The sequence below is a fragment of the Podarcis pityusensis genome (assembly GCF_964106645.2).
Source record: "Podarcis pityusensis genome assembly, chromosome: 6".
In the NCBI taxonomy this organism is placed as follows: Eukaryota; Metazoa; Chordata; class Lepidosauria; order Squamata; family Lacertidae; genus Podarcis; species Podarcis pityusensis.
In genome coordinates this window covers 23,671,314-23,697,459 of record NC_138030.1, presented here as the reverse complement: position 1 = coordinate 23,697,459, position 26,146 = coordinate 23,671,314, and the positions used below count along the sequence as shown (strand labels likewise).

The 26,146-nt window shown below is 46.0% G+C and overlaps 1 protein-coding gene across 4 annotated transcripts; it reads right to left on the bottom strand.

The window, feature by feature from the left end:
- Positions 1 to 7,106: 7,106 nt before the first annotated feature.
- MAFB (MAF bZIP transcription factor B) lies at positions 7,107 to 25,705 on the bottom strand. Of its 4 annotated transcripts, XM_081009649.1 has the most exons (3): positions 23,955 to 25,705; positions 10,202 to 10,263; positions 7,107 to 8,377 (listed from the first exon to the last, which is right to left on the bottom strand). In XM_081009649.1, exons 1-2 carry the CDS (start codon positions 24,923 to 24,925, stop codon positions 10,251 to 10,253), a joined length of 984 nt encoding a protein of 327 aa, XP_080865775.1. In that variant the 5' UTR covers positions 24,926 to 25,705; the 3' UTR covers positions 7,107 to 8,377; positions 10,202 to 10,250. The 4 variants fall into 4 exon arrangements, with proteins under 4 accessions (XP_080865775.1, XP_080865773.1, XP_080865774.1 ...); XM_081009647.1 differs by lacking the exon at positions 10,202 to 10,263; XM_081009648.1 differs by lacking the exons at positions 7,107 to 8,377; positions 10,202 to 10,263 and adding an exon at positions 21,450 to 23,732.
- Between the last annotated feature and the right edge of the window lie 441 nt (positions 25,706 to 26,146).

The following is a 26,146-nucleotide window of genomic DNA, read 5'->3' as shown; positions in this document are numbered from 1 at the left end:
GAGTCAGACTGTTTGTAGGTAGCGCAATACTGCCTACACTGACCAGCAGTAACTCTCCAGGGTTTCATTCAGGGCATGTTTTTGAGACCTAACTTGAGATACGTGGGATTAAACCTGGAAAACACTGCATGCAAAGCAGGTACTCTACCACTGAACTACACTCCTTCCCCTTGAAGGCACTTTAGCTCATGCCAAGAATATATATTTCCATAACCAGGCCTACTCTAATCGTGAATGGAACTTTAGCCAGCAGCCGTGTATGAAAGCCTACCAGAAGCTTGATAGCCTCCTCCTTGTTTTTCCATGCCTAGACAGGCAGATACAATGGAAGGTTTACCAAGTCTGATAAGGAAAGGTTGAAGGAGTTGGGTATGTTTAGCCTAGAGAAGAGGCAGTTAAGAGGTAACGTGATATCCATCTTTATATGTTTGATGGGCTGTCGCAGATGATGTGAAACTCATTTGTTCTCTGTTTCTACATAGGGGAGGACCTGAACGAATAACATCGAATTCCAACAAAGGGGTTTCAAATTAACTTTCTGGTGGTATGAGTTATTCACCACAAGAAGAGTGTACCTTGGAAGTTGGTGGACTTCATTAGGGGGTTTTGAAGCAGAAGTTAGATGACCAATTGGAGACCTGTAGCACTGGATTTTCCAAACTGGCAGGTGATGGGACTAGAAGACCTTAGAGGGACTTCCATTTTCTCTTACTCTAAGTCCATTGTGAACCTCCATCCATTGCTGATAGGCTGCATTTGGCTTGATGGACCACAAGCTGTGCAGACTTTGTATGTGAGCCTTCCTTTACCCAAATACTACAGGAGACAAAAACAATGCTTATTATGCACCAAACCAGTCCACTCATAGGATGGAAGTAGGGCTTCCCATCTCAGGCAGCAAAATATTGGGGTGACAAATGTTGGACAAAGTTTGCCTGAAATATGGTGCTTTGTGGTCCTACCTCTCTTTCTTCTCTACTGTGGTGAGGTGTATGCATGCTACTCAGATATATACAGTGGTACCTCAGGTTACATACGCTTCAGGTTACAGACTCCGCTAACCCAGAAATAGTACCACGGGTCAAGAACTTTGCTTCAGGATGAGAACAGAAATCGTGCTCTGGCAGCGCGGCAGCAGCAGGAGGCCCCATTAGCTAAAGTGGTGCTTCAGGTTAAGAACGGACCTCCGGAATGAATTAAGTACTTAACCCGAGGTACCACTGTACTTTCTTGGAAGTTCCATTTAGCAAATGAGAAAGAAGTATAGCCAAGTCTTCCCCAACCTGGCAACCTCCAGATGTTGTTGGACCATGTCTCGCCAAATGCAAGGTGGTTCTTTTAAAAATGATTCAGAAGCAATACAAAACACAAGTGAGTGAGAAGATTTTACTCCTAAACAACAAGCAATATATACATACCAGACATGCACTTCTATTTGCCACTTGGAAGCTCTCAAGAAGTGGTGAAGTGACTCCCTCAGGTAGCCTTACTGTGGATTGCACAGTCCTGTGGCTGACCAATCCATGCACGAGCTTCTAAATCACAAACCATCTGATATTATAGGTAGCCACCTCCTCCCAATGCCTCTCTTTCCAATAACAATTTCCAATATTAAAGAGGGTTCCCAGCACTAACCTCCCAGACTGATTAAGGCAGCTGTGTTGGGGGCTTCACCTCCTCACAACTGATTAGGACATCAGAGAATGGTCTCACACCTTCAAAAACTTAACAGCTGCCAGCGAGGGGGAAGCAACAGAGGCAGGAAGGGTAATCATGTTAGAATCACTACCTCCTTGATATACAACTGGTCTTCCGGTTGGATTTCCCATACAGACTACAACTTCCATGAGCCCCAGCCAACATGGCCAATGATCATGGAATATGAAAATTGTATTCCAAAACACCTGGAGGCCACCAGATTGGGGAAGGTTAACCTAGACTCCTTCACTTATTCTGGAATCAAAGCTTTCTATGTGGGAGAACAAAAATATACCCCTCACCTACAGTCTGAAGTGGTAAAATCCAGAATTTGACCATCTCCTTCTGAGTGATACACAGAACAAGTGTGATTTTCATGTGTGCTAGCCCATTCCAACAATTAGAGCACAGTTCTTTGTAGCCCTTTAGGTTTGAATTGGTCTGGATTCAAACCTCAACGTTAAACTGGATGAAATAATATTGGAAAGCAGAATCTCTCTATACTTGCGCCCTTGAAATTCCACTGCATCGTGTTATGAAAGTTGTAAAAGATAATATTTGTATAAATTAAAGCTATTGGATACTTATGGTATTTCAATTGCTGCTTCATTAAGTTGTCCTCCATCCCTGAACATCCACAGATCTATTCCATAGCATTTTTCTATTTTAGATTTAATCTACACAGCTACCAAGTGAGAAAGGGGCTGAGAAAAGGGAATTGCCACTTTAAATTGAATGTGGGGAGAAAATATAACACTGGTGAAGCTCCTGCTGAACCAAATGCAATCTATTACAGAAATTTTAGATTTCAAAATGGTTACCAGGACTTTCCTACGCCCATTAACTCCCCAGACAGGTTGGCATGGTATTTTCAAAGCTGTTTTCTACCCTTTTGCAATGTCACTGATGCCCTTCAGTTTTGAATCAAGGCAGGGGAGGAGCAAGCTTTGACTCCAAGGTGGTTTTCAAGGGATCACAGCCAATCAGCTTCAGGCTTTGCAGAAACTGGGAGCCTAATGAGATGGAACTGAAACCATTAAGGCCACTAGCCTATGTTGTGACCATATAGTTCCTGCGAGATGTAAACAGACAACTTGGGACCATTTTACCTGCAAGATCGCCTTACCCCATATATGAGAGATGCTGGTGCTGACTAGAAGCTATGCTGTCAGATTAGAAGGAAGGGTAACAACAGGAAGATTTAAAGGAACTATTGGAAACTCAAAGCAGTAGAGATATAAGATGATCAGAGCCCCACCGAACTTGAAGCATGGGAAGTCCCAATAAAAATTTATAATTTGGCAGAATATTCGGATTATATGATATGTATTTGTATAATTTGGAATATTTAATGTGATTGGATTGGATTGTTAAAATGGAAGATTTAATAAAAAGTATTTTTAAAAAAAATAAGAAGAAGAAGCTATGCCTTCAGATCAACAAGTTCTTGCCAGAATCAAGTGATTTCATTTCTTATTGCTTTAATCTCTGTATGTCTGCAGGATGGAGGGGATGAAAGGGGGTTGTGATTTCTTCAGGTTTTCTTTTTCTTTTCTTTTCTTCTTTTTCAAGATTATTTTATTTCAAGATTCAAAGTTACATTGTATCACTCAACAGTTATAATCCTTATTCTATAATACTAATGACTTCCCACTCACCCATCCTCGATGTTTATAATCACAGTTACATACAATTGTTTTGTTGTTGTTGTTGCTGTTGTTTTAGGTACACATTCCAGACAGGCAACAACACTCAAGGGTGATACAAAGTAAAGTGGTCTGGGGAAAGAGAGGGTATAGCTGATGCAGAAGTGTAACCAGCAGAGAGTCTGAAGGGCCAGATGTAGAGGACTGGAGGGCCGCATATCTGCTGCCGCCCCCTCTGAGCCTGAACTTCCCCACCCCTGCTCCGCAATGTATACTTAAAATTGGCTTCCCCTAGCAGGCATGCCCTGTGGGAGAGAAAGAAGGCCTTGGCCTGTGAAAAAGTTAGCAAACGAGGGGAAGTGAACTCTTTGCTATTTTAACTGTTCACAGAGAGGGCAACTTAGCACTGTAAGAGAACATAAGAAATTCCGGCCTGAGGAACTCAGAGGGAAAAGCAAATACAACATGGAAGAAACAAAACCTTGCAGTACCAGAGCAAGGGAGGGGAAATAAAGCAATTAAAGACATCAGCTGAGACTACAAGGAATCCCATTAATTCAACAGGCCCAGCAGTTAATTAACAGAGAAGCATCATCTTCATCAAGCCATCCCAATACTAAGCATCTCTTTATTTGCAAAGGGTACAGCCATTCCATTAACCACAGTAGCTCAACAAAACCCAGGCTGCTCCTGAAATGAAGCGGTTGAGTTGTCAGTTCAGAAGAGAAACAAACACACCCTTTCCTCGGGGGCTAAAGATTTTTTTGGCTAAAAGGCTCTTTCCGCTCTGCCATGCAGTATGTACAGCATGGGTGGGGCAAAGCAGAGGCAGATAGTGGTTGCAATTTAATTAACCCCATCCTGTTGGTTGGATCGTCTGTCTTCAGTCCTTGACAGATCAGTGCCTCCCAGATGATTTTGAAAGGCTGGCTGGGCATTGCACAACTCCCTGTTAATTTGGCGTCTGGACCAGGTGAATGAAGCTGTATCAAACTCAGTGGGAGAGCCACTGCTCAGCATGCAAAAAGGTCTCTGGCTCAAGCCCTGGCATCTCTAGGTAGAGCTGGCCTGGAGAACTGCCTCCAGTCAGTGTATACCAGGGGTCAGCAACATGTTTCAACTGTGGGCCAGTCCACCGTCCCTCAGACCATGTGGTGGGCTGGACTATATTTGGGGGGGGGGGGAATGAACGAATTCCTATGCCCCACAAATAATCCAGAGATGCATTTTAAATAAAAGGACACATTTTACTCATATAAAAACACGCAGATTCCCAGACTGTCCGTGGGCTGGATTGAGAAGGCGATTGGGCCGCATCCGGCCCCCAAGCCTTAGGTTGCCTACCCCTGAGGTATACAGTACTGAGTTAGATTGGCCAATGGTCTGACGCAGTATAACACAGCTTCTGAGATAAGTGAGAAAAATCGTAATATTGCCGGAAATAGATATATTTGTCCAAAATTTATATATATATCTGTATGTGTGTAAGTGTGTGTATTTGTCTAAAAGTGAAGACTAAAATATTGTCTTCACATTATGCTCTGGGCTCAATTTAGGGACTATTATAGTTGTTGTTGTTGTTGTTGTTTGTTGTTGTTTATTGAATTTATATACCACCCTGTACCCAGAGGTCTCAAGTGGTTCACAGAACAACTTAGAGTTGACTACATAGAGTTGCCAACTTCCTTCTGAATAGGGCTTTTGTTGGGGTTTTAAAAACAATTTTACCGCATCTCAAAATTGATCAGGGGAAAGTTTTTCCAGGCATACTTAGTTAAAAGTAAACTTCTTTTTTTTAAAAAAAGTTGCTTTTTACTATGATTCAACAGCATTTCTACTTGTAAAGGTGAACCATGGCAGCAGAGAACCTGGCCTAGCCACTTTGCTGGGACTCATTGAGGCCTTTCACTGAGCAAGGCAGGGAGGAGGGGGAGACGGAGAGCCTTGCTGAGTGGGTAGCCAGTGGTAGCTGAGTGGGTAGCCAGGGCAAGGAAGTGGGAGGTAAGCAGACAGAGGAGTTGGGGCAATTAGTCACACACACACACAATCCCTGATTAAAACAATTACCTCAGCTTGGCTCGTGATATCATAGCCACCTTCAAACAGCCAACACATGGAAGATGGAGCTAGCTTGTTTTCTGCTGCTCCAGAGGGTAGGACTTGAACCAATGGCTTCAAGTTACAAGAAAGGAGATTCCGACTAAACATCAGGAAGAACGTTCTGGCAGTAAGAGCTGTTCATGGACTCCCTCCAAAAGTGGCAGACTCTCTTTCATTGGAGGTTCAGAGGTTGGATGGCCATCTGTCTGGAATTCTCTAGCTGTGATTGCAGAGGGTTCAACCCTTGGTGTGTCTTCCAACTCTACAATTCTATGATTCTATAAAAGCTCTGACCCTGTTTGGGGAGAACAAGAAGAAGAGTTTGGATTTGATATCCCGCTTTATCACTACCCTAAGGAGTCTCAAAGCGACTAACAATCTCCTTTCCCTTCCTCCCCCACAACAAACACTCTGTGAGGTGAGTGAGGCTGAGAGACTTCAGAGAAGTGTGACTAGCCCAAGGTCACCCAACAGCTGCATGTGAAGGAGCGGGGAATCAAACCCTGTTCATCAGATTATGAGACTACAGCTCTTAACCACTACATCACACTGGAGTTGAGAAGACTCAAGATCCCTCAAGCCTGGAGTCTGCCCAGCCATTGTGCCATGCTTCTGGGAATTATGGGTGGGAATTATAGGTTCTGGAACTTTCCCACATGAAGAAAAAAAGTCTGTCATTGGGAAGCCGTAGATTATTTTTGTACAGAGCCTGGTTCTTCAGCCCTCTGCTAAGTCATGAAGCTTGTTCAATGACTGTGGACCTATGACTCTCCCACAGCTTAATCTACTTCACATTGTTGTTTTGTGGATAAAATTTAGGAATGGGCCCGCTTGATGGCCCATGGGCCTGATCCAGCAAGCTCTTCTTATAGCTGGAATCCTGAACAAGAGCACACCACTTTCTCTCTCTTTTTTTGGTAGGTCCCACTCATTGAATGAAAATTTGACACCTGTATTCAAAGAGTGTCAAATTTGTTTCAGCTTTATTAACAATTTCCACAAGTATATCTTGTTCCTTCTTTTCAAACCAAAGGAAACGGTCTCTGTCCCAAATAGGCCATTGATGAAGGATCTGATGTTACATGCGCAGTTCAGTACAGACGAACCATTTTCTTGCTTGCTTTCATTCCTGCCTTTAAGTGGTGATGGAGAATGATGCCCTTGCAGTAACCGTCAAGTTAACAGGTTGCTTGTCTCTTTCACGGACTGGATAAATCTGTGCAAACCTCCAAACAATTTAGTTTAATTACTTGCCAAGCCTTGCAACAAGGCATAAACCTGCATGTCGCATGTAGCATTACCAGTGGAACAAGTACTTGAATACAAGAGCTAGAATAATTTGACAGCTAATATAAAGCTCTGTAATTTATATTTAGTTATATTGAGAGGGGCTTTTTGCCCCTCCTTTCCCTTCTTTGAGCACTTCATATAAATATTTACTCAGATTCTGAGACCTTGTTTAACCCTCCAAGTACCACATTTATCTTTGATTTGATTTGATTTTTTTATTTGCAGCAGAGAACCCTTTGCTTACTGTGCAGACGATTAAACAAAAGAGTGTCACCTATCAGCTGTTGCATACATAAACACCAGACACCGGTAATTATGATGTATTTACAGTAAAGTACAACTGGATACAGATTAAAGAAGAGACAAAAGATGTAGAGTTGCAGTGATTTATTATAAACAATGTCTTTAAATTCTATTCCAGAGACAAGATGATAAGTCTGCTATGTTTAAGTGTGATCCAAATTGCTTCATAAATTATGGAACTGGGTGACATTACTACACAGCCTTCTTCTGAGTGCAAATTTAACTCTTATTCTGGGTTTAATTTTAGTTAAGACTCACCAGGCTTAGTTTCAGAACCTGTTTTCAATGTCAGGACTTATACCTGCATCATAGACATTCATAAATAATCAAGACAAGAGCACACTGAAACACGTACAAAGTGCCTTCCATTCACCGTTACTATCATTAAACTTTCTAACAATAGAATTGATTCCAGTCATACAATCTGGCTTCAAGAAAGGCTTCAACTCTGGCTCTTTTCATTTTATAAATGACGCACAATTCTTACCTGTGATTCACCTTTATTAGAGATTGTGGATCAGGTATATTTTGGAGTGGACGGAACGGCACATTGTGTCTTTGTGTTTTGTGCTAATAATAGCATTTATAAAGTGCTTAGAGAGTTCAAAGCACTACACATTCATCAGCTCAGCAATCCTGCCTAACAACCAAGCATTATCCCCATATTACAGAATTGAGGGGAGACACTGAGTCTGAGAGAAAGTAACTTGCCTAAGGCCTGGTCTGCCCATGTAGCCGAATGAGATGGTGGTGTAATGAGGTGGTAGAAAGGAGTGTACCACTTCAAATACAAATGGGGGAATCACAGTTATAAACAATGTTCCCTTGTATTCTTTTTCTTTAAAAAAATGAAAGAAACCTCTGGACATACAAAACTAGCCCTGCCAGCAGCAGGCTGGTCTACAATCTTTGTCCCTGGTGCACTTTTTTGGTGGGGAGAAGGGAGGCAAATATTTGATTATTGTTGGTTTTTTTTAACATGGGAGAAATTTACAAAAGGTACCCCCATCCAGAGTCTGAAATGAACTTGCCCTTGAAAATAACATTGTACTTTGAGGGGGGGTGAATGGAGAAACCCCAAAATGGGAGAAGGATCCAAAGTGAGGAAGACACGGCTGATGATTCAGCCATTTTTCATCGTGCTCTTCAAGTAGGTTTGCAATCCATTTAGCTTCTTCTCCTGGTTCTTGGTCACCATGATGTGCAGGGCACTAATAGAGTCCTAATAGCCACATGCTGTAAAGAGGAAATTAGTGCAATCCCATGGGCCAAGTTCATCCAAAACACTCTCCCCAATGCACCAATGGTTTCACTGGATGGCCTTCAGCAAGTTTCCCCATCTGCAAAATAAGAACAATAGTAACCTTTCTCATGGGGGTTGTTGTGTGGACAAGACAATGTATAAAGCAATTTTTAAACTGAGCTCTGAATGATAAAGAAGGAAATAAGACAGTCAGTAGGTTAGAAACAAACATCATGAAGGCTTGATTCTGCTTAGTCTGTCCTTGCTTAGACTTGTAGCTCCAGAATAATTTTTATATACCGTATTTATTATACCCTTTATTATATATATATATATATATATATATATATATATATATATATATATATTATAATATAGTCATAGCAACAATGTATAGAAAGCTGATTTCCCAGACTATGTGTGAATCACTTAGGAGTTTCTTAGTTCTGAAATTTCTACTTCTATCTGCATGTGGCAGAATACAATTTAACTGTTGATCCCCAAGCAACCTGCCTACCTATATGCATGAAGTTCTGCCTAGGAACACCCCCAGCAAACAAAGCACCCGGGTCAATTAAGGGGTCCCTGGACCCATAACTGGACACAGGCACTCCAAACCACTGATCAGCACCACTTATATCCAGATCAGCTGACTGGGCAGCAGATACCCAGAACAAATGTGTGGTGTTTGTAAGTCTGCCGTTAAAGGGGTCTTTACTTAGAACTGTCAGACAAAAAGAGCAACAGAAAGGAGTATTTCATTACACCCAGTGCTAAAAGTAGAACAAAATGTTGCCGTATAACACCCTCCACTAAATAGAGCACTCCTGTTTATGCCAGCCAGCCATGCCACCCTCCGAGACACAAAGCTGTTGGGAGTTCCAGCAGCCCAACTGCCCTTTCATTTTCCCCACCCCACCCTGCCTTCAGTTTTTCTTATGTAGCTGGCATTCACTGGTACCTGTGTCCACTGGGCATGCTCAGTGCTATTTGGCTCTTGGGATGCATGGGAATGTCTCTTTCTGTTTTATTTGTGGCAGGGTTCGATTAAAAAAACCAAATCTATAAACATCAGGATGCCTTCCTCTTGTTTCTCAGCAGCCCAAACTCCATTTCCACCAGTACATGGGCACTAATTCTGCTATTACGGCGAGTGCAGTGCAGAATGTAAGGCCACCTTTCTGAGCTGAGCATCAGATACTGTTTCCAATCCCCATGGCTCACTGGAAGAAGCAATAAAGATGGAACTATCTCTGGGCATACACAGACTGTGTTTCCTTACCACAGTGTGTTGACAACCTGCCCTTCCATGTGCCATAATAATAATAATAATAATAATAATAATAATAATAATTTTGTATTTATACCCCGCCCATCATTCTGGGCGGCTTCCAACAAAATATTAAAATACAGTAATGCATCAAACATTAAAAGCTTCCCTAAACAGGGCTGCCTTCAGATGTCTTCTAAAAGTCTGGTAGTTGTTGTTCTCTTTGACATCTGGTGGGAGGGCATTGATCAGAAAGCTTGGCTTCTAGACAGACTTCTGAATCAGCATCTCTCACATTAGACCAGAGTTGAGGATCCTGGCCTTCAGGACTCTCCCCACATCACATGCACAACCATCCTTAGCCACAACAAACTCGCACCAGGCCACAGTCCTTGACTGTTTTCGCCTGGCAGGAATGTGTCCTTGGACTCTGATAACGCCTTTTGTCTGGAGGACAGTGGGGGGGGGTGTAGAAACTAGCCTACTGTTTTGGAGAACATTGCAGGCCTTCCCCCAACTCATTTTGCTCCACTACATGGGAAACCAGGGTTCCAGGCTCACTTTTTCCATGGATCCCCCTGCAGCTAGAAGGAGCCACTATCAGCTTAAATCTACCAGCAAAACAATTAGATTCTTATATTGATTACCTACCCTCATGAGGCTGTTGAGAGTGTGTTGTGAGGTTTTCTTGCACAGTGCTTTACAGCATGGTACTAAGAGAGAAATAAAGATAGCACAGAAAAGCATGTGAAGCTTCTTTTATAAAGATAAATAAATAAAAATCAAATTCATTTTTGGACAGCTTTGGTTGGAACCAGACTTAATTGTGCTTCAGGTAGACCCATTTAAATGAATAGGACAAATTAGTTATGACTAACAAGTCGTGTTGATTTTAGTGGGCCCATTCCAAGCATGAGCAAGTCTAGGTCTGGCCCCTTGCATTTATACATTTGTACAGACATTCATATTTGCTGACAAATGGGTCAGAGAGCATATACAATTGATATAGGCTGGGAAACTGAAGATTTCCCAGTAACACTTCAGAAGACCCCTTTCTTCCTTCTCCAACCAATAATAGCAGCTGCCTGTGACATCTCTGAACTCTGCCGAAAGAATATATTTGGCTTACTGACTGCTAGTATTCAGTGGCTTTCTCATGCAAGCAGCCTTACCACAACTGAAACTTCCCCACCACCATACCTTCATCTCAGAAATAATTTTCCCCCAAGTTTGAAATACATTGCTTTTCAGAAAGCACTAAACTTGCTAAAAGGACATGGCTTGCCTACCTTGCGCCCTGGCCCCTCATGCCTCAGGATATTATAAATTTTTGATACCAATAAAACAGAATTTTTGATGAGCTGCTATTTTGCATTAAAGCAACTTTACATGCAAAGATTGCATAATAGGAAGCAAAATTGAATTTTGCCTCAGAACAAGTCCTTATTATTAATTTAAGTGTTCTTATACGTCTTAGCAGCAGCTTATCATTCTATACATTTAATTCCTTTCTCGCCGCTTAGCAGCGGTTTCCTTAGCTAAACAAATCTTTTAAGGGAGCACATGTACAGAGCGTGGAAACATCGCATTTCGCATGGGGGGGAGAGCTTGAGAGAAGTAATGAAACTTTAAAAGGGGGAATAAAATACATTCAAAGGGCAGATCTTTCTCGCTAAAAGCTGCTCCTAACTGCTTGAGCAAAGCGATGAGAGAAAGGAGAGAGGAGTCTGTGTCAGTACCTTTTGCCTTACATATGAGTTCCTCTTCTGTAATTGCAATACACTTATTCTAATTATGGCCGTGCGAAGCAGAAACATCAGGAAATCATTGTCAAGCATGGGTTCGCTGTATATCCTTCTGCTATTCCTTTAACACTTCTGAATTGCCACTGTGCAGAGGAAAGCATGCAGCATAGAAAAGGGTTCCTCCATTCCAAGAGCACAGCTGTGCAGAAAGTTTGCTCCTGCCTTGGTCCAAGGAGCGTATCATTTATTTAAGGTGCTGTTCTAAATGGCGAGAAAAGCAAGCACAGAAGCCTTCCCTCTGCCTTATATAAAACAGCCAGCCAGTGTTGCATTCTAGAAGTCCACCTTACAGAACATATTGGAATGGAGTGGGGGGGGGGGAGAGAGAGAGACTAATTCATGGAGGCATATAGTCAAAGGGAAAGCAAAAATTGTGCAGTGCAAACTTATGCATGCATAGACCATGCAGGGAGGCCAGGGGGCAACCACACACCCCCAACAAGAAGCTCTCCCCCAATTTACCCTCCCCTGTTATAATGAACTCCTGTCATTAATATTTCCCCCCCAGACACTATTTGCCCATATGTCTTGCCCTTTCTGTCCCCTCCCGTAGGGGGAGGGGCGTTTCTGCTGCATCCCACTGCATGCTTACCTACTTAGTAGTAAGTTGCACTGAGTTCAGTGACACTTACACACACACAGCCTAAGCCTACCCTTAACCATAAAGGGGGGAGAGAGGAGCAAATGTACAGTAGTAAAAATAATAATAAAGGTTAAGTTTCTTCTTTCATTTATTGGAGATGGGCTGCAATTATAAACCCCCTTATCTGAATGTGCTCCCTTACTGAATGTAGTCAGACATGGTTTTGAGCAGACATCTATATAGGATTGAACCCTTAATATATTTAAGGGAGGGTGTAAATCCGTCCCTTAAATATACAAAATGGACCTGAACTTTTTAAACCTTACCTGCTGTGTTTGAAACATTTACCACTGTTGTTTGAAAGCAGCAGAAACTTTGCAAGCCCCTGGTTCTAAAAGGTGGGAGACAAAATTCCTGAGCTTTACAGCTCGGCTGGGATTTGGTCAACTCGACCAAAGCCTTCTTTTTGCAGCGTCGCAGCTAAGCAGGAAAAAAGCAATGTCTACGCATAAACTGCGCAGGTAGGGCAGAGTGCCCGTTGTCCTTGCTTTCTGGGTCTGAAGAGGGTTCTTCCGCCATGCCAAAAAGAACAAGGCGAGAAGAAGCAGGGAAAGGGCGGGGGGGGGCAGAAAAGAGCTTTCCGGCAGCTTTATCTGTCTGCTCTTGAAACTTGACACCCATCGCCCAGAAGAGCTCGGTGACCTTGCGCTGTCAATCAACCCGCGGAACCAGCTTGCTGGAGCTACATGCGGGCGTTTCGCCAAGTTAAAATATTTTTTTTAAAAAAATGTTTTTTAAAAAATCACATTAAAACCTAAAACACAGCTGGGAGCGGTTATCTCGCAATCCCCAGCTCATCCTAATAATGTTGCCAACCTGGCTCCTTCAAGGCTAACCAGTACTGTGCATGATAAAGGTAAAGGGACCCCTGACCATTAGGTCCAGTCGTGGCCGATCTACTGGATTGCAAAAGTTGATCAGACGGGCATCTCGGGGGGGGGAGGTTTTCCTGCGGAGTTTTTATGGTGAACACACACACACGCACACCGAAAATCGGGTGTAAGATCCGACTGAGTCTTGCTCAGAGTAGACCCTTTGAAATCAATGGTTGCAATAGGTCTGCTCTGGCTATGACTAACGTCAAGTCCTTTGATTTCAGTGGATCCACTCTGAGTATCAGTCATGTTGGACTAAGTTTATTTGCACACACGCAAACCCATTCGTGCACATCTAAAGCCCGTTTGCTCGGAAGTCCCACTGAATTTAATGCGGTTACTGCCAAGTAAGGCTGCGATCTTGCACACACTTCTCAGGGACTAAGTCCCATTAACTGCAACAAGGTAGTTCAGTCGGTTAAAGCATGAGACTCTTAATTTCAGGGTCGTGGGTTCGAGCTCCACGTTGGGAGAAAAAAATTCCAGCATTGCAGGGAGTTAAATTAGATGACCCTCATGGTCCCTTCCAATCATTCTATGTGAGATTTCCTTGCGTATAAAATAAATATTATGCAGACCGTAAGTGTACAAAACGATTGCAGCCATAAAGCAGGTTTTTGTGCATATGTAGAAGGCAGCCCCACTGGGTTCAATAGAGGTTACTTCCAAGGAGGAGCGCATAAACTTGCGGCCCGATCCAATTCTGGCTTTCTTGGACTTAAGTCACACTCAGTCCAGTGGAGCTCATTCACAAGTCTCTCTCTGTGTATATATATTTGCTAAGCCCCAATTCCAAAAGTGATCTGACTTTGAGCCAGGCCTGTCTTAAATGATTCCAGTGGGATCCTCTATAGTCCCAGGCGCAAGCATCATCTGCTACACCCTCCCTTCCATCGCGATCCCCCGTTGCGTTTCCTGCTCGTCTTGTTTAATTCTGGGGCAAAACCTTGTTAGTCGTTCCCTTCTCTGCCCTGCAGGGAGAGCAAACCCGGAGCAATGCAAATCTCTCTACAGCGGTTAGCAATAGCTCCAGCAAAACTGAAAGATCAAACAAAATAATCTGATTTGCACTGAAGGGGTCTCGGCAGCGGCGGCTGCACCACACCTCGAGAATGCAGGAGGAGCAGAATCAGACGCCACATTTGGAAGAGGCTGCAAATCCTGAACGGCCTTCAAACCTCCTGTACTTTTTTTTTATGCATGCAGCTCTCACTGCAATGACAATATCTTAAAAGAAAAAGAAAAGGTCACAGGCAAATTGGATTAGGGACAATCAAGCTTTGCTAGGGTGAGGGGAGGAATCTCGGACCATGATGCAAATGAATGGAACTAAGTGACAACTGTTGGTGGGATTCGAACTGGAGTCAGTGGAAGACACGTGTTCGTTGCAAAACGGTAGTGAAATCAAGCGCCTTAAGAAAGAGGTGGGGCATCAGTATGAGCTTGGCTGTATTTCTGCCAGGAACTATATACCCCAACCCCACCGCGGGATGGGGGAAGGTTGCACTGACTCCGGGATCGGGTCCTGAGTGTAATGCTTCCTGTGTGCAGCCTGAGCCACATGCATGCTTACTCAAGAGTAACACTCCACTGAGATCTACAGGGCTTAGTTCCTAATGTGGAATAGTTTGGCTATATTTCGTCTCCAAAGGCGACGTGAAAGACGAGGGGCGCTGATCCAGATTCCCAGTTACGTAGCCCGGTCATATGTGCTCTTACTCAGAGATAGTAACCGCTGATGTCCTCCTAAGAAAAGCGCGCAGAGGCTAGCAGCCCTGGGAAATAAGGATAAACGCTTAAAATGAGTAGGACTTACTTCTGAGTAAAAGGATTGGGGCTGTAAGACCGCCATCCTGTGCACCCTTGCTTGGGAGCTAGCTCCATTGAAAACAGCAGGACATACCGTACTTCCTAGTAAACAAACACGTTTACTAGGCTTGTCTTCCACTGCATAATCAATGCCTTTGTAGATGCAATAGGCTAATACAGCACAAGCCTTTGCACCACTCATTGCTCCTCACACCTCGGACAAGAGGAAAATTTGCTTTCTTTGGCCCCAGTTTCTGATATAGAAAAGGAGAACAGTAATAACCATGATTGCTCTTTTCTCTGCGCAAAGAAGGCTTCTATAAAAACAGCAAAATATGGCTTGCCTGTTAGCCATATCAGGGCGGCAGCATTTAATCTCTACACCGAGAAGGGGTGTGGGGGGGTGTGGGTGTGTGTCTTTCGTAGATTGAAGTCTGCCTGGAAGTTACATATGCTGCTCGCCGAAACTTGATCCTTACTATTAATCCCCAGAAAGGCTTGGCTACGGTTAGTGGCGGAACTCTGCACATGGGCCAAGGCTCGCTCTCGCTCTTCGTATATGTTATTGTTAAATTGCAGCGTTGGAGCAGGTCTAACACTGCATATAGGAGTAAGAGCTTGGCTGAGGCCTTATCCCCCTTTAATTTATGGGTCCTGAATCATAATTCCAGACCATTATACAATGCATCTCCTACAGAATGTTTGGGACATTCTATTCCGCGTTCTGTGGACTGGTGACGTTGCCTTCCTGGATCTAGGGAAAGGGCTAAAGGGAACGGCAGTGGCTCAGTGGCAGAGCGTCTGCTTTGCATGCAGAAGGTACCAGGTTCAATCCCCGGCATCTCCAGATAAGACTCTGAGGAGGCCCCTGTCTGAAACCCTGGAGAGCTGCTGCCGGTCAGGGTAGAGACCAGGGGTCTGACATCCTATGTTCCTACATCAGTTCTTCAAAATAAAGATTCTGGCGGGACTCGTAGATCTCCTCCTCTCAGAGGTCCCCTTTTAGGTTGCAAGAGGCGGAAGAGAGAAACAAAATTCATAGCAAAGTTCCTTGATCTTCCCTTGGGGAAGGTTACTTTAGTGTGCCGCATAAGAATAACCGGGGAGCAAGTGCTCTTGAGATATCACCACTAGGCGTGATCTGAAACAAAGGAGGGGGTGACTGGGCTCTTCCCTTCCCTCCCACCCCTACCGCATGGCGCCCCTTGCATCTTACTTTCCCTGGCCAACGCTTCCCTGTCTACTCCACTTTCTTCCTCTCTGCACAACACTTCCTATTTTTGTTGTCAATCAATAGCCAAGAGGAAATGAACGCGCGCGTGGGTCAAGCTGCGCAGGGAACAGGGGGCTAAGAAGTCCGCAAGGAGAGATCTGATGCCTCGGACCGAGAGTTCATCGAGATCAGCAGCCCGTCTAAGGTGGAAGCAAGCTGCTTGGCAATATTGGCGGGGGTTTTGTGTGAGAGGCTAACAAGCTAATGGGAATCGTCCCCGAGGCTTATGTTCAGATTGCGTATTCCTGCCGTGCGTTCCCGAGCTTGTGCAAAAAGCGCCTTCCCCTCAGTCCTCAGTTACCATCTCTAGCTTCCATCACATGCGTGGAGTTTCAGCAGTGGGTGTTGAAAGCTTGAGCTTAATCCGGAACGTATCGTAGTTGTTTGGTTTTTAATAATATAAAAGCAAGCACTGGGCCCAAGGGCAACCCTTGTGTGGGTGGGTGTGCATACATTTTCTCTCTCTCTCTCTCTCTCTCTCTCTCTCTCACACACACACACACACACACACACACACACACAGAGAGAGAGAGAGAGAGAGAGAGAGAGAATTGCGCTTTCCTCTTTCCAGCTGATGCTTGTGTCAACTGTTCTTCTGAACTGAGAACCTATCGAGACATACTGAAAGAAAATACTGTATACCGGAATGCCCTTAGGCCAGTCTGAGAAAGAGAAAGAGAAAGGGAGAGAGAGAATAAATTGTGGAGAAGGCGAACTGGCTGAGTGAAAAGACGGTGGACAACCCAGCTAGAGACTCCAGGCCAGGCAACGAGAGAAAAGGCCGAACTTCTCCCGATGCAGGAAATCTGTGATTTTTTTTTTCCCTATAGGGGACGAGAAGAGGCGGCCTGCAGTTTTGCTCTGCTAGTGAATTCATCTGCTTCTCTTCTGTGCAGAGGAAAATCACACACAAGGAAAATCGGGTGGGGTGGGGGGAAGAGAGAAACCTCAGATTGGATAACACCTCCCCGCCGCTTTCAAACCACCCTAGTTTTATTCAACTATATCTTTCCCACCCTAATCGTGTCTGTGTTCCGAGTTGTGAGCCTGTCTATCTGTACACAGCGGCGTCTGCCTATCTTGTGTCAGCCACTGTCTGTCTATTTGAGTCTGTATGTCTCTTCCCATGCCATAGCTGCGCCACTAGAAACCTTAGGCTGCCATTTGGCATATATACATCCCGCGCAAACCTCACCATGCCTACTCAGAGAAGCAAGCCCGGTTGAATTCAGTGGCCTTGCTTAATAGCGCGTCAGCTCCATTAGATAAGGTAGGGCTTACTTCTGAGTTAAACATGCTCAGGTTGGGGGCTGCATCTTATCTATTTCATCCGGTCCCTGTGATCAGACATCCATTCTACTAGTGCGCTCTCTTCCCCACCACCACCCCATCTCTCTGCAATTACTTCTGGTGCACTTTCTATCCAGTAACACAAACACACACAAGCATTTCACATTCGCTGCGTTGGGTTTCCTTCTTTCCTGCTAAAGCTACCAGGTCGTCTCCATAAAATGCGAATGTTTAAATTCCTTTTTAAGAGTCACTTCCCCAATTTCCACAAGTGTTCATGGTGTGTTTTGTATGTGATTTTATAGCAACAAAGCTTGTGAAATTTGTAGAGCAGCTGGGGGGGGGGGGGAATCCTCCTCCGTCCTTTTCAGCATGAAGTTTCACTTCCCCTTTGATCTCAAACCAGCCTTGTTGGGGCGTCTGTTTTGAAACAGCCCCCTAGAGAATGTGCGCCTCGCTTCAATTCTATGCATGCTTATTCCGAAGTAAGCCTGATTTCCGAGCAATGGTGCATAGGGTTGCAGTCAGGGTATGTGTGCGCGTGCGTGCACGTTTAGCCTCCTCTACATAAACGGGGGGGGGGGGATGATAGAGAGAGCGAGAGAGAGAGTCGCTGTTTTGCGTACATCAACGATAGCCTGATAGCATTGGAACCTCAAGGTTTGTAGCCTGAGAAACTCGCCCTCTGTCCCATTTGCAGAGGTCGGAGTTATACTGTAACTGCATCTCTGCAAGATGTGCCTGCTTTCTCCCGGTTCCGTTTGTCAGCAAGTAGACAACTTGCGCCCACTGCCATAGGCCCAAAACTGAGTGCCCCTCAAAAGAAAAAAAGAAAGAAAGAAAGAAAGAAAGAAAGAGGGGAACACCACCAAAAACAAAGCGGTCTTAGCAGGACTGTGCCTTAGTGCCACGCACTTTGCATGCCAGAGATCCCAGGTGATCCCAGGATAAACCTGATGTAGATGGACCAGAGATCTGGCTTGGCATATAATGCGGCTGCCCATGTTCCTAGCCCTCCTACGGTTAGGCAATTCAAACACTTTGACTTTAACGTCCTTGCACCAGCCTTCCTTCTTAGATGGTATAATAATGTCTATGACTTCGCGCTACGTTAGTAGGTCCTCCTGCTCGTTCTCCCGAGCGGGACCCTTGACTTCTGCTCGAAAGTCCTACCCCCTCGGCACCACTCATTTTTTAATCCCACAAGCCTAACTAGAGGAGGTTGATACTTTGATTTTTATCAAATTTTAAAAGTCCGCTAAATTAACATTTATTAAGAGCGCCGAGTGCTGCTGCCAGGACACTTCCTACAGCAGCGGACCTCTGCCCTTGAACCTTCCCACTGACACAGTTATTTGATGGGAATCCGGGCGCCTCAAAAGGAACCTCCTTGTACTTCTCTGAGGCCTGTTTTCCTGGAGGGGGAAAAATTGTTGCTCAATTAGCTGCAGTGATTTATTCCGTGCATGCATGAGAGAACATTAATATGCGATGGCAGTTCCCACGAACAATATTCCGCTCAGGCCTTCCGACAGGCCGAGCGTGCCTCCCTTGGCAAGTGGGGAGGGGGAGAAAAATGAAGCCCTCGCTAGCCCCCTCCTCCATGCTGCTCCTTCGGGCTGGCAGCGGCTCTTCTCCGCCTTCTCTAGCAGCCAGTGCGGGGTTGGAATTTTTCTTACGAATACTGACAACCCTCGCTGCCTGGTGGGGATGATCGACCCGCAGGCAAAGCTTCGCATTTGTCTTCCGCTTGCAAGTGCGGTCGGTGTGGGAGTCTCCTCCTCACAGGTTTAACTGATCCCCGACCCCCTTCTCTCACGCACGCCTTATTATAATGATCCTTCCCCCCATCTCGGCCTTCCTTCCAAGACGACAGTTTCGGGAGGAATAACAGAAATAGGTCTTTCCCACTTTGAGTTCTGAAAAGGAGTGGAAAGTTGTTTAAAAACCAAAGCACACACAGAGAGAGTTCCCTACCTGCGCAACTTGCCCGTCATTTGAGAGCAGAAGGCATAGACCCGAAAGCTTTTGCCATCCGGATCCTACATACGTTCTCTTGGAAGTGTATTTCAAGTTTCCTGGTTCTCTGTCTCACGCTGGTCAAGGAAACTGACTCCCTAGTCAGCCTGCTGAGGCTTGCAAGCCCGACGGCGCGTACCAGAAAACCAGGCCCAGCTCAACTCAGCGAGGCTTCGCTTCTGAGTTACAGACTGGTTTTTCTTTTTTTTATCGTGTTCCCCAGAAACCCACAGAGCTTACCTCCGCGTAAATGTACCTCCCTTTCTTCCTACACTTTCCATGGAAGTAAGGTGGAAGGTTCGGCTCACCTCGAGCGTACCTAAATCGGTTCAAATTAAATTCTGTATGGCTGGGTTTTTGTTTTTTAAAAAGTTTACACTCTTGCGCTGATTCTGAGCGTGGAGCGACTCAGCTGTTTGTATCAGGAAGGAGGGGACATCGACCGCTGCCGCTGGCTTTTCTTCTAGTCACCTCCACCATCAGCTTAAACTTAGTGAATTAACAGAGGAGGAGTGAAAGCATGAATCAGCTGCGGTGGCGAGTGGCGGAGGCGAAGATCACCTCTTGGGAACCGAGGGACGGGTCTGTGGGAGGCAGGTGAAGCTGGCTAGATCAGGAATGGCACAACTCTGACTTTGGCTTGTGGGGCAATGAGGACGCAGAGAAGGACGGTTCAAATCCGGGGGGGGGGTGCTTCCAAGGGGTAGCCCCCCGGGGCTCTCTGGCTCAGCGTTGCTCCGCTAGGCGCTTTCTGTTTCAGGAATAGTTTTGCCTGGGAGGGAGGGGGCGTGCGGGTTGTTGAATAAATAATAAATAATAATAACAACAAAGAGGGTCTCTTCCCCCCCCCCCATTCCTCCCCGGGGAACCGGAATGGCGTTCTGTATATACACACAGATACACAAGGCCCATCCCGTACGTTTTGTTAAGCTCTTGGGCCTGTGTTTCAGCACGATCGCCGCAGGTCCCTTTCCCACACCTGAGAGACACCCACCCCCCCGCAAGCCTGATGTGATGAAGCTTGCAAGCCTTTCCTTCGCCACCCCTCGGAGCTCCCTTGCTGTCAGGCCCGAGCATTTCAGTTCAGACTCGGTTCAGCCTCTCTTAGGTGTGAAACTGGAGATGTGTGGAAGCTGTGTGTGTGTGTGTGTGTGTGTGTGTGTGTGTGTGTGTGTGTTGGCGTTTAACCCTTTCGACGTTTTGTGTCATTGGACGGGGGTAAAGTGTGTGTGTGTGTGTGTGTGTGTGTAGGGGCAGTAAGACAGGCCGAAGGATTTCAGTCCAATTGAAAAAAGCAACTATTTTCAGCCGCATGGAGAGTTTGGGGCTCTTTGGAAACAGCACAGGCAAACAGATCTTTGCAGAGTGAAAAGTTCCCGATCCCTGGGTGGTTCGAGACCAGGGTGATGTACGGCTGAGCTCAGGCCAAAGTTCCATCGAGGCCTGTCCATTTTACAGAAGGACGTGGTCTTGGCATCTTTCTCTCTTCCCCCCCCCTTAATGCTGTGGCCCCTTCATTTAAGGACGCTGAAAGGTTGGACTACAGCAAGCCAGAAAACTTCCATGTTCTATCCTGAGCCGGAACACTTTTTCCATGGAAGCTCTCATTAAAATCAAAGATGCTCGCTTCCAAATTAAATGCTTTTAGAATAAGAAATGAGAATTTCAGTTCCAGACAAACTAGAATATTATGAAGACCAAAGCACAACTTGGTGCAACGATATTGCTGAAATCATCATTTGACCTCAACTTGATCTATCATATACAGGTTAAAGCACAGTGATATATATATGCTGCCTCTGAAATTAAGTGTCTGGGACTAAGGCTACCATCTTAGGGCATTTATGTGGAAGAGATCCCCTTTTAACACGTTAAAACTTACTTCCGAGAAAATACATCTTTTCTCAGACTGCAGGATGTTATTGCTGTTAGGTTTTTTTAAAGAAGAATTTTGATAATGGATCGGGCTGGAAGTACAGAGTTCTAGCAGTCCCCTGATTTGGTGAATCTGGACCCAAATAATAATAACAGTCACAAATGTCTTCTTCCCCCAAGTAGTGAGAGAATTCAACCCCCAAGTAGTGAAAGAAGTACCCCCTCCAAAGAAAATGCCATTTCAATGATATTAGTAAGCAAAAATATGAAACAATTTAATAAACAAACAAAAACCAGAAACCAGTCTGAATAAAACTACAATAAGACCAAGAGGTGTTTTTTTAATATTTTTCATATCATAAGCAGGATTTTAAATTGATCCCTTCAGAACGTTTACATGAAATAAAAACAATATTTTTTCTCTCTCTGCTGCTGCAATGTTGCGACTTCAACACAGTTGAATCCGTAAAAACCCAAAAAGCTCAGAGGGGTATTTTTTTTTTCTGATGCATGACTATTAATATCCACAATATTTAAAACAGCAAGCACCATGCTCTTCATTTTTCACGATTCTTGGTATTACTGTTAATTTATAAACTAATACAAACTTAAAATGCATCCGGCCAGCAGTGCCAGCAAACCCTAAAAGAAAACTAAAAAATAAAGGTTTTCATTTTGGTATTTTTGTCAGTGCAACATAAAATCCTTTTACTGACCTGCAGGAGGAAAAAAAAAACACCAGAAGAAGAAAAAAGTAATAAACACACCCATAAGACTCCAGATTATTAACTACAGTATTAGCATTTGCGAAGAAATTTGGCTAAACTCTCACTGGCTGCATGAAGAAGCAGGTTAAACATTGCAAAAAAGAATATACTTGAAAAAGCGAAGTGTCTGCCTCCAAAACAATATTTATTTATTTTTTAAAAAAAAGAGGTGTGGGTTTTTTTATGCATTCAGAATGTATTCCTACTCTTACACTGATTAACTTAACTCCAATCAGAGCGCGAGCACGTGAGTTGCGCGGGACGCAGCCACTGAAACTGACTCGCATCTCTCAGCGTTAAGAAGTGAAGCGGCCAATTGTTGCTAGGGGCTTGCGAGGGCGGGGAGAAGTAATCGCCAAGTTGTAAAATCTCTTACTTTTCCTGAGTGTCTGATAAATTCAGGTAGCCCAAACGGAAGATTACTGGGGACTGCGGTGAAGACCCAGGACGGGATCCAAGCGTTGTCACACATTAATAATATTCTGCCTGGGCTACTTGTTTTCCTTTTCGCTCTCTGAAGGATACACCACGACACATACTTGGAAGTAAAAGTCCAGGGGGAACTTGGCCCTTTCTAACGGCACAGATCGGGAGGTCAACTCCGCTGATTTCGGAAGAGTTAACTTCTAGAGTATATTTAAGATCATTGGGGTGGAGGTTAGGTTTGTCATTTTCTCTGCCCCAACAAAAACCAAAATGAAAACTAAAAACATTTTTTTTAAAGTTACAGCTTTTCAAAGTGCACCAAATATACAAAGTTGCTTTCTGAATGCAAAATGCCCAGAATTTCTCTTTTCTCTCGTGTGTGTGTAAATTTATTATTTCCCTAAAGAACGACCAAAACCATCAAAAGCCAGCCTGCTGAAATGTTATTGTGATTTGCCCCCTGCGCCGGCTGATATATATTTACAAGCTAACAGGGGGCCCAATCCACCAAGAGCAGCCCTGTTCATTCCAAAGGGACATGCCCAGGAGAAGTTCCTGGTGGAATGAGCCCAGATTTATTTATTTTTAAAAGAAATATAGAGAAACAGTTGCATGAGCAGTTAAAAAAGAGGGCTTTATATATATACTCGTGACATTTCCTCACTCATTGAAAAGAAAAGGGGGGAAAAAAACGAACAGAAAAAGAAGATATGATCGATGATCAACAACATGCGAAAAGTTTAAACAAGAAAAATGGTACAAAATAGAAGTTACCATACATGTCCAGCATGCAGGATTAATATTTTTAATGCAGATTTTTTCCGTATTTTTATCCCCTATATAATCAAGCAGGCAATAAAACCGAGGAGTTTTCATTTTCTTTCCTCTCCCTCCCTTCTCTCTCGCATGGCAACGTCCCATCTGAATTCTGTCACTTTCTCATAGGCAGGCAATATATGAGGAGTCTGCATATATTGTCCTCTCCTCTTTTTCCAGGTAAATTGGGTATTTTCCTCCCTTCTCTCTTGTTTTCTTCCTTCCGTTTATAAAACAACAACCACTCCAAAGCAGGTAATTCTAGATGGCTTGTCCAGTGCCCATCGTTTTGCTTTGCAAAGTCCAGGTTAAAGTTCTACAAGCAAGCAACCGATTCGTATAAAACATTTTTGTGTGTGTGTGTGTGTGTGTGTGTGTTTGTTTAAAACAGTCCTTTTCTCCTCCTCCCCACCTACTTTTCTCTCCCCATCCCACCCCCTCCGCCCCATCTCTCTCTCTCTCTGTCTGTCTCTTTCTCTTTCTTCTACACATCTCTGTCTCTCTCTGGCCAATTAAGATGAAAAAGTTGCGACCCTTCCCCTCCCGCTTGGATCTTCGCAGCTCATCTAGAGGAAGACAAGGATCTGCAAAGATTAGCAGAGTCACGGATTACACAGGCCAACGCGTCACCCCCTTCCCAGGCCCCTCGGTTGCTCTTCTGACTCTCAGCTCAAGAGGGTAGGATGGATGGAGATGTCAGAGGATGGGAGAGGGGGGACGACAACTGGGGAGCAGGTGGGGGGTGGGTAGGGGGAGAAACATATCTCGGTTGGCTGGTGGGGTTTTTTGTTTTTTTAAGGACTCACATGAAGAACTCGGGAGAAGACGGGTTGTCACTGGTGGATCCGGCCTCTCGGAAGCCATTGCTGGCCAGTTTCTCGCACTTGAGCTTGTAGGCGTCTCTTTCTCTGGCCAGCCGGTTGACCTCTTGCTTGAGCTGTTCCACCTGTTGGATGAGCTGGGTCTTCTCGTTCTCCAGGTGATGCTTCTGCTGGACCCGCTTGTACCTGCAAGACTGGGCATAGCCTCTGTTCTTCAAGGTCCTCCTCTTCTGCTTGAGGCGGATCACCTCGTCCTTGGTGAAGCCCCTCAGGTGCCGGTTGAGCTCCCGCACGGACATGGACACCAGCTGGTCGTCGGAGAACCGGTCTTCCACGCTGCTGGAGGACGAGGAGGACGAAGACGAGGACGATGGGTGAGGCTGGTGAGTGTTCTGGAGCTGCTGGGAGGAGCTGGAGGCGTTGGAAGGGGTGGGCGACGCCTGGTGATGGTGAGGGTGGTGGTGGTGGTGATGGTGAGGGTGCCCGTTGCTCGACAGGTCTTCGTGGGGGACCCCGGTGTACTGGTGATGGTGATGCTGGTGGTGATGGTGGTGGTGGTGAGCGGCAGCGGCCCGGAAGCTCTCGAAGCCCTGGAGCTGCTGGGGCACCTGGTGGGACCCGATGAGGGCTTCCACCGCGTCCTCCGGAGTGAGGTTGAGCGTCTCCGGGTTCATCTGCTGGTAGCTGTTGGCCATCCAGTAGAGGTCCTCCAGGTGCGTCTTCTGCTCGGTGGGGCTGAAGCTGGGCGACGACGGCACGGAGCTGCAGGGGGTGCTGATCGGGGTGGAGGACACCGAGCCGGCGGGCTGCAGGCGCGTGCAGTGGCGGCCCGAGCGGTCGGCTCGGCCCAGGGGCTCCTTCTTCACGTCGAATTTCATCAGGTCGAAGTCATTGACGTACTCCATGGCCAGGGGGCTGGTGGGCAGCTCGGGGCCGATGCTCAGCTCGCCAGCCATCGCGCTGGGCTCCGCGGGGGGAAGAGCCTCCTCTCCCGCCGGAGAGAGGAGAGGGGACCACGACGGCGACGACGGGGAGGAGGACGGATCTCACCGCCTCTCGGCTCACTCCACGCTCCAACCCTCCGCGCTGAGAGCCAGCCCGGAAGAAACTTTCTCCGCCGCTTCGCCGCAGCCAAGCCAAGTCCCGGAGACAGCCAGAGCCAGAAAGAGACACACTCACTCTCTCTCTCTCCCTCGAGGGGCCGCGGCTCTTCGTTCTCCTTCGCCCTAACGGTGCCGGCGATGCAATGCAAGGAGAGAGAGAGCTGTCAGTTTCTCCTGCTTGCCAGAAACCCGCTGGCAAAAAAAAGAGCAGATTTTTTTTTGAAAAGGAAGAATGCAGGGGGGAGGAAAATCCTTCGGAGCTGTTCGTACGTGCGCGCGCTGCTTCCCCTCGCAAGGAGAGACGGGGGAACGAGCGATCTGCAAGGATTCAGATTCAGTCTCTGGTTTGTAAGTCCGGCTTCCCTTCGCGACCTGGAGCAACTTTTCGCTCGCTTTGCTGCTCAGCAGAGAAGGGCGGCTGGTTGCAGTTGCTGCTTTTTGTGTGCAGAGTTGCGATCGCGCTGGGAAATGGGAGGGAGGCCGGGAAGGAGAGAGCGCAGCAGCAGGAGGAGGAGGAGGAAGAGGAGGGGAAAGGGAAAAAAAGAACAGCACCCTCTCTCACACACACGCGCGCGCAGCCCACTCCTCGGCAAGCTGCGCTCGGCTCGCGGCCGCCGCCTCCAGCGCCGATTGAACAGCTGTGATTCGGCGCGCCTTCGCTCTTCTCTACTTATATGCGCGAGGGGCGGGGCCGGCGGGGGCGCGCCGACCAACCGCGGCCCGGGCGCGGAGTTCCTGGGGTAGCCGGGGGGCGGGGCCCGCGCTCCCAAGCCCGGCTGACAGCTCGCAGCCAGTCAGCTGACTCGCAGCTGGAGAAGCAGCTCGCGCAGCCCAGCTCCCGGCCGGGCTTGTGGTGGGGGTGGGGGGGGGCGTTTCATGTTTTCATCTCGCCACCAGGTTCTTCTTACCCGCGCCTGTCTATGGCTTTGCGAGTCACCCTCCCCCGCCCACACCTTTATTAATTATCCTTAATTAAATCCCCCACCAGCCCGTCACACACACACACCGTCCCCATTATAGGAAAGGGAGCAAAAAGGAATTGCTTCGCGGGGGAGGGGGAATAAGAGAAAGTGC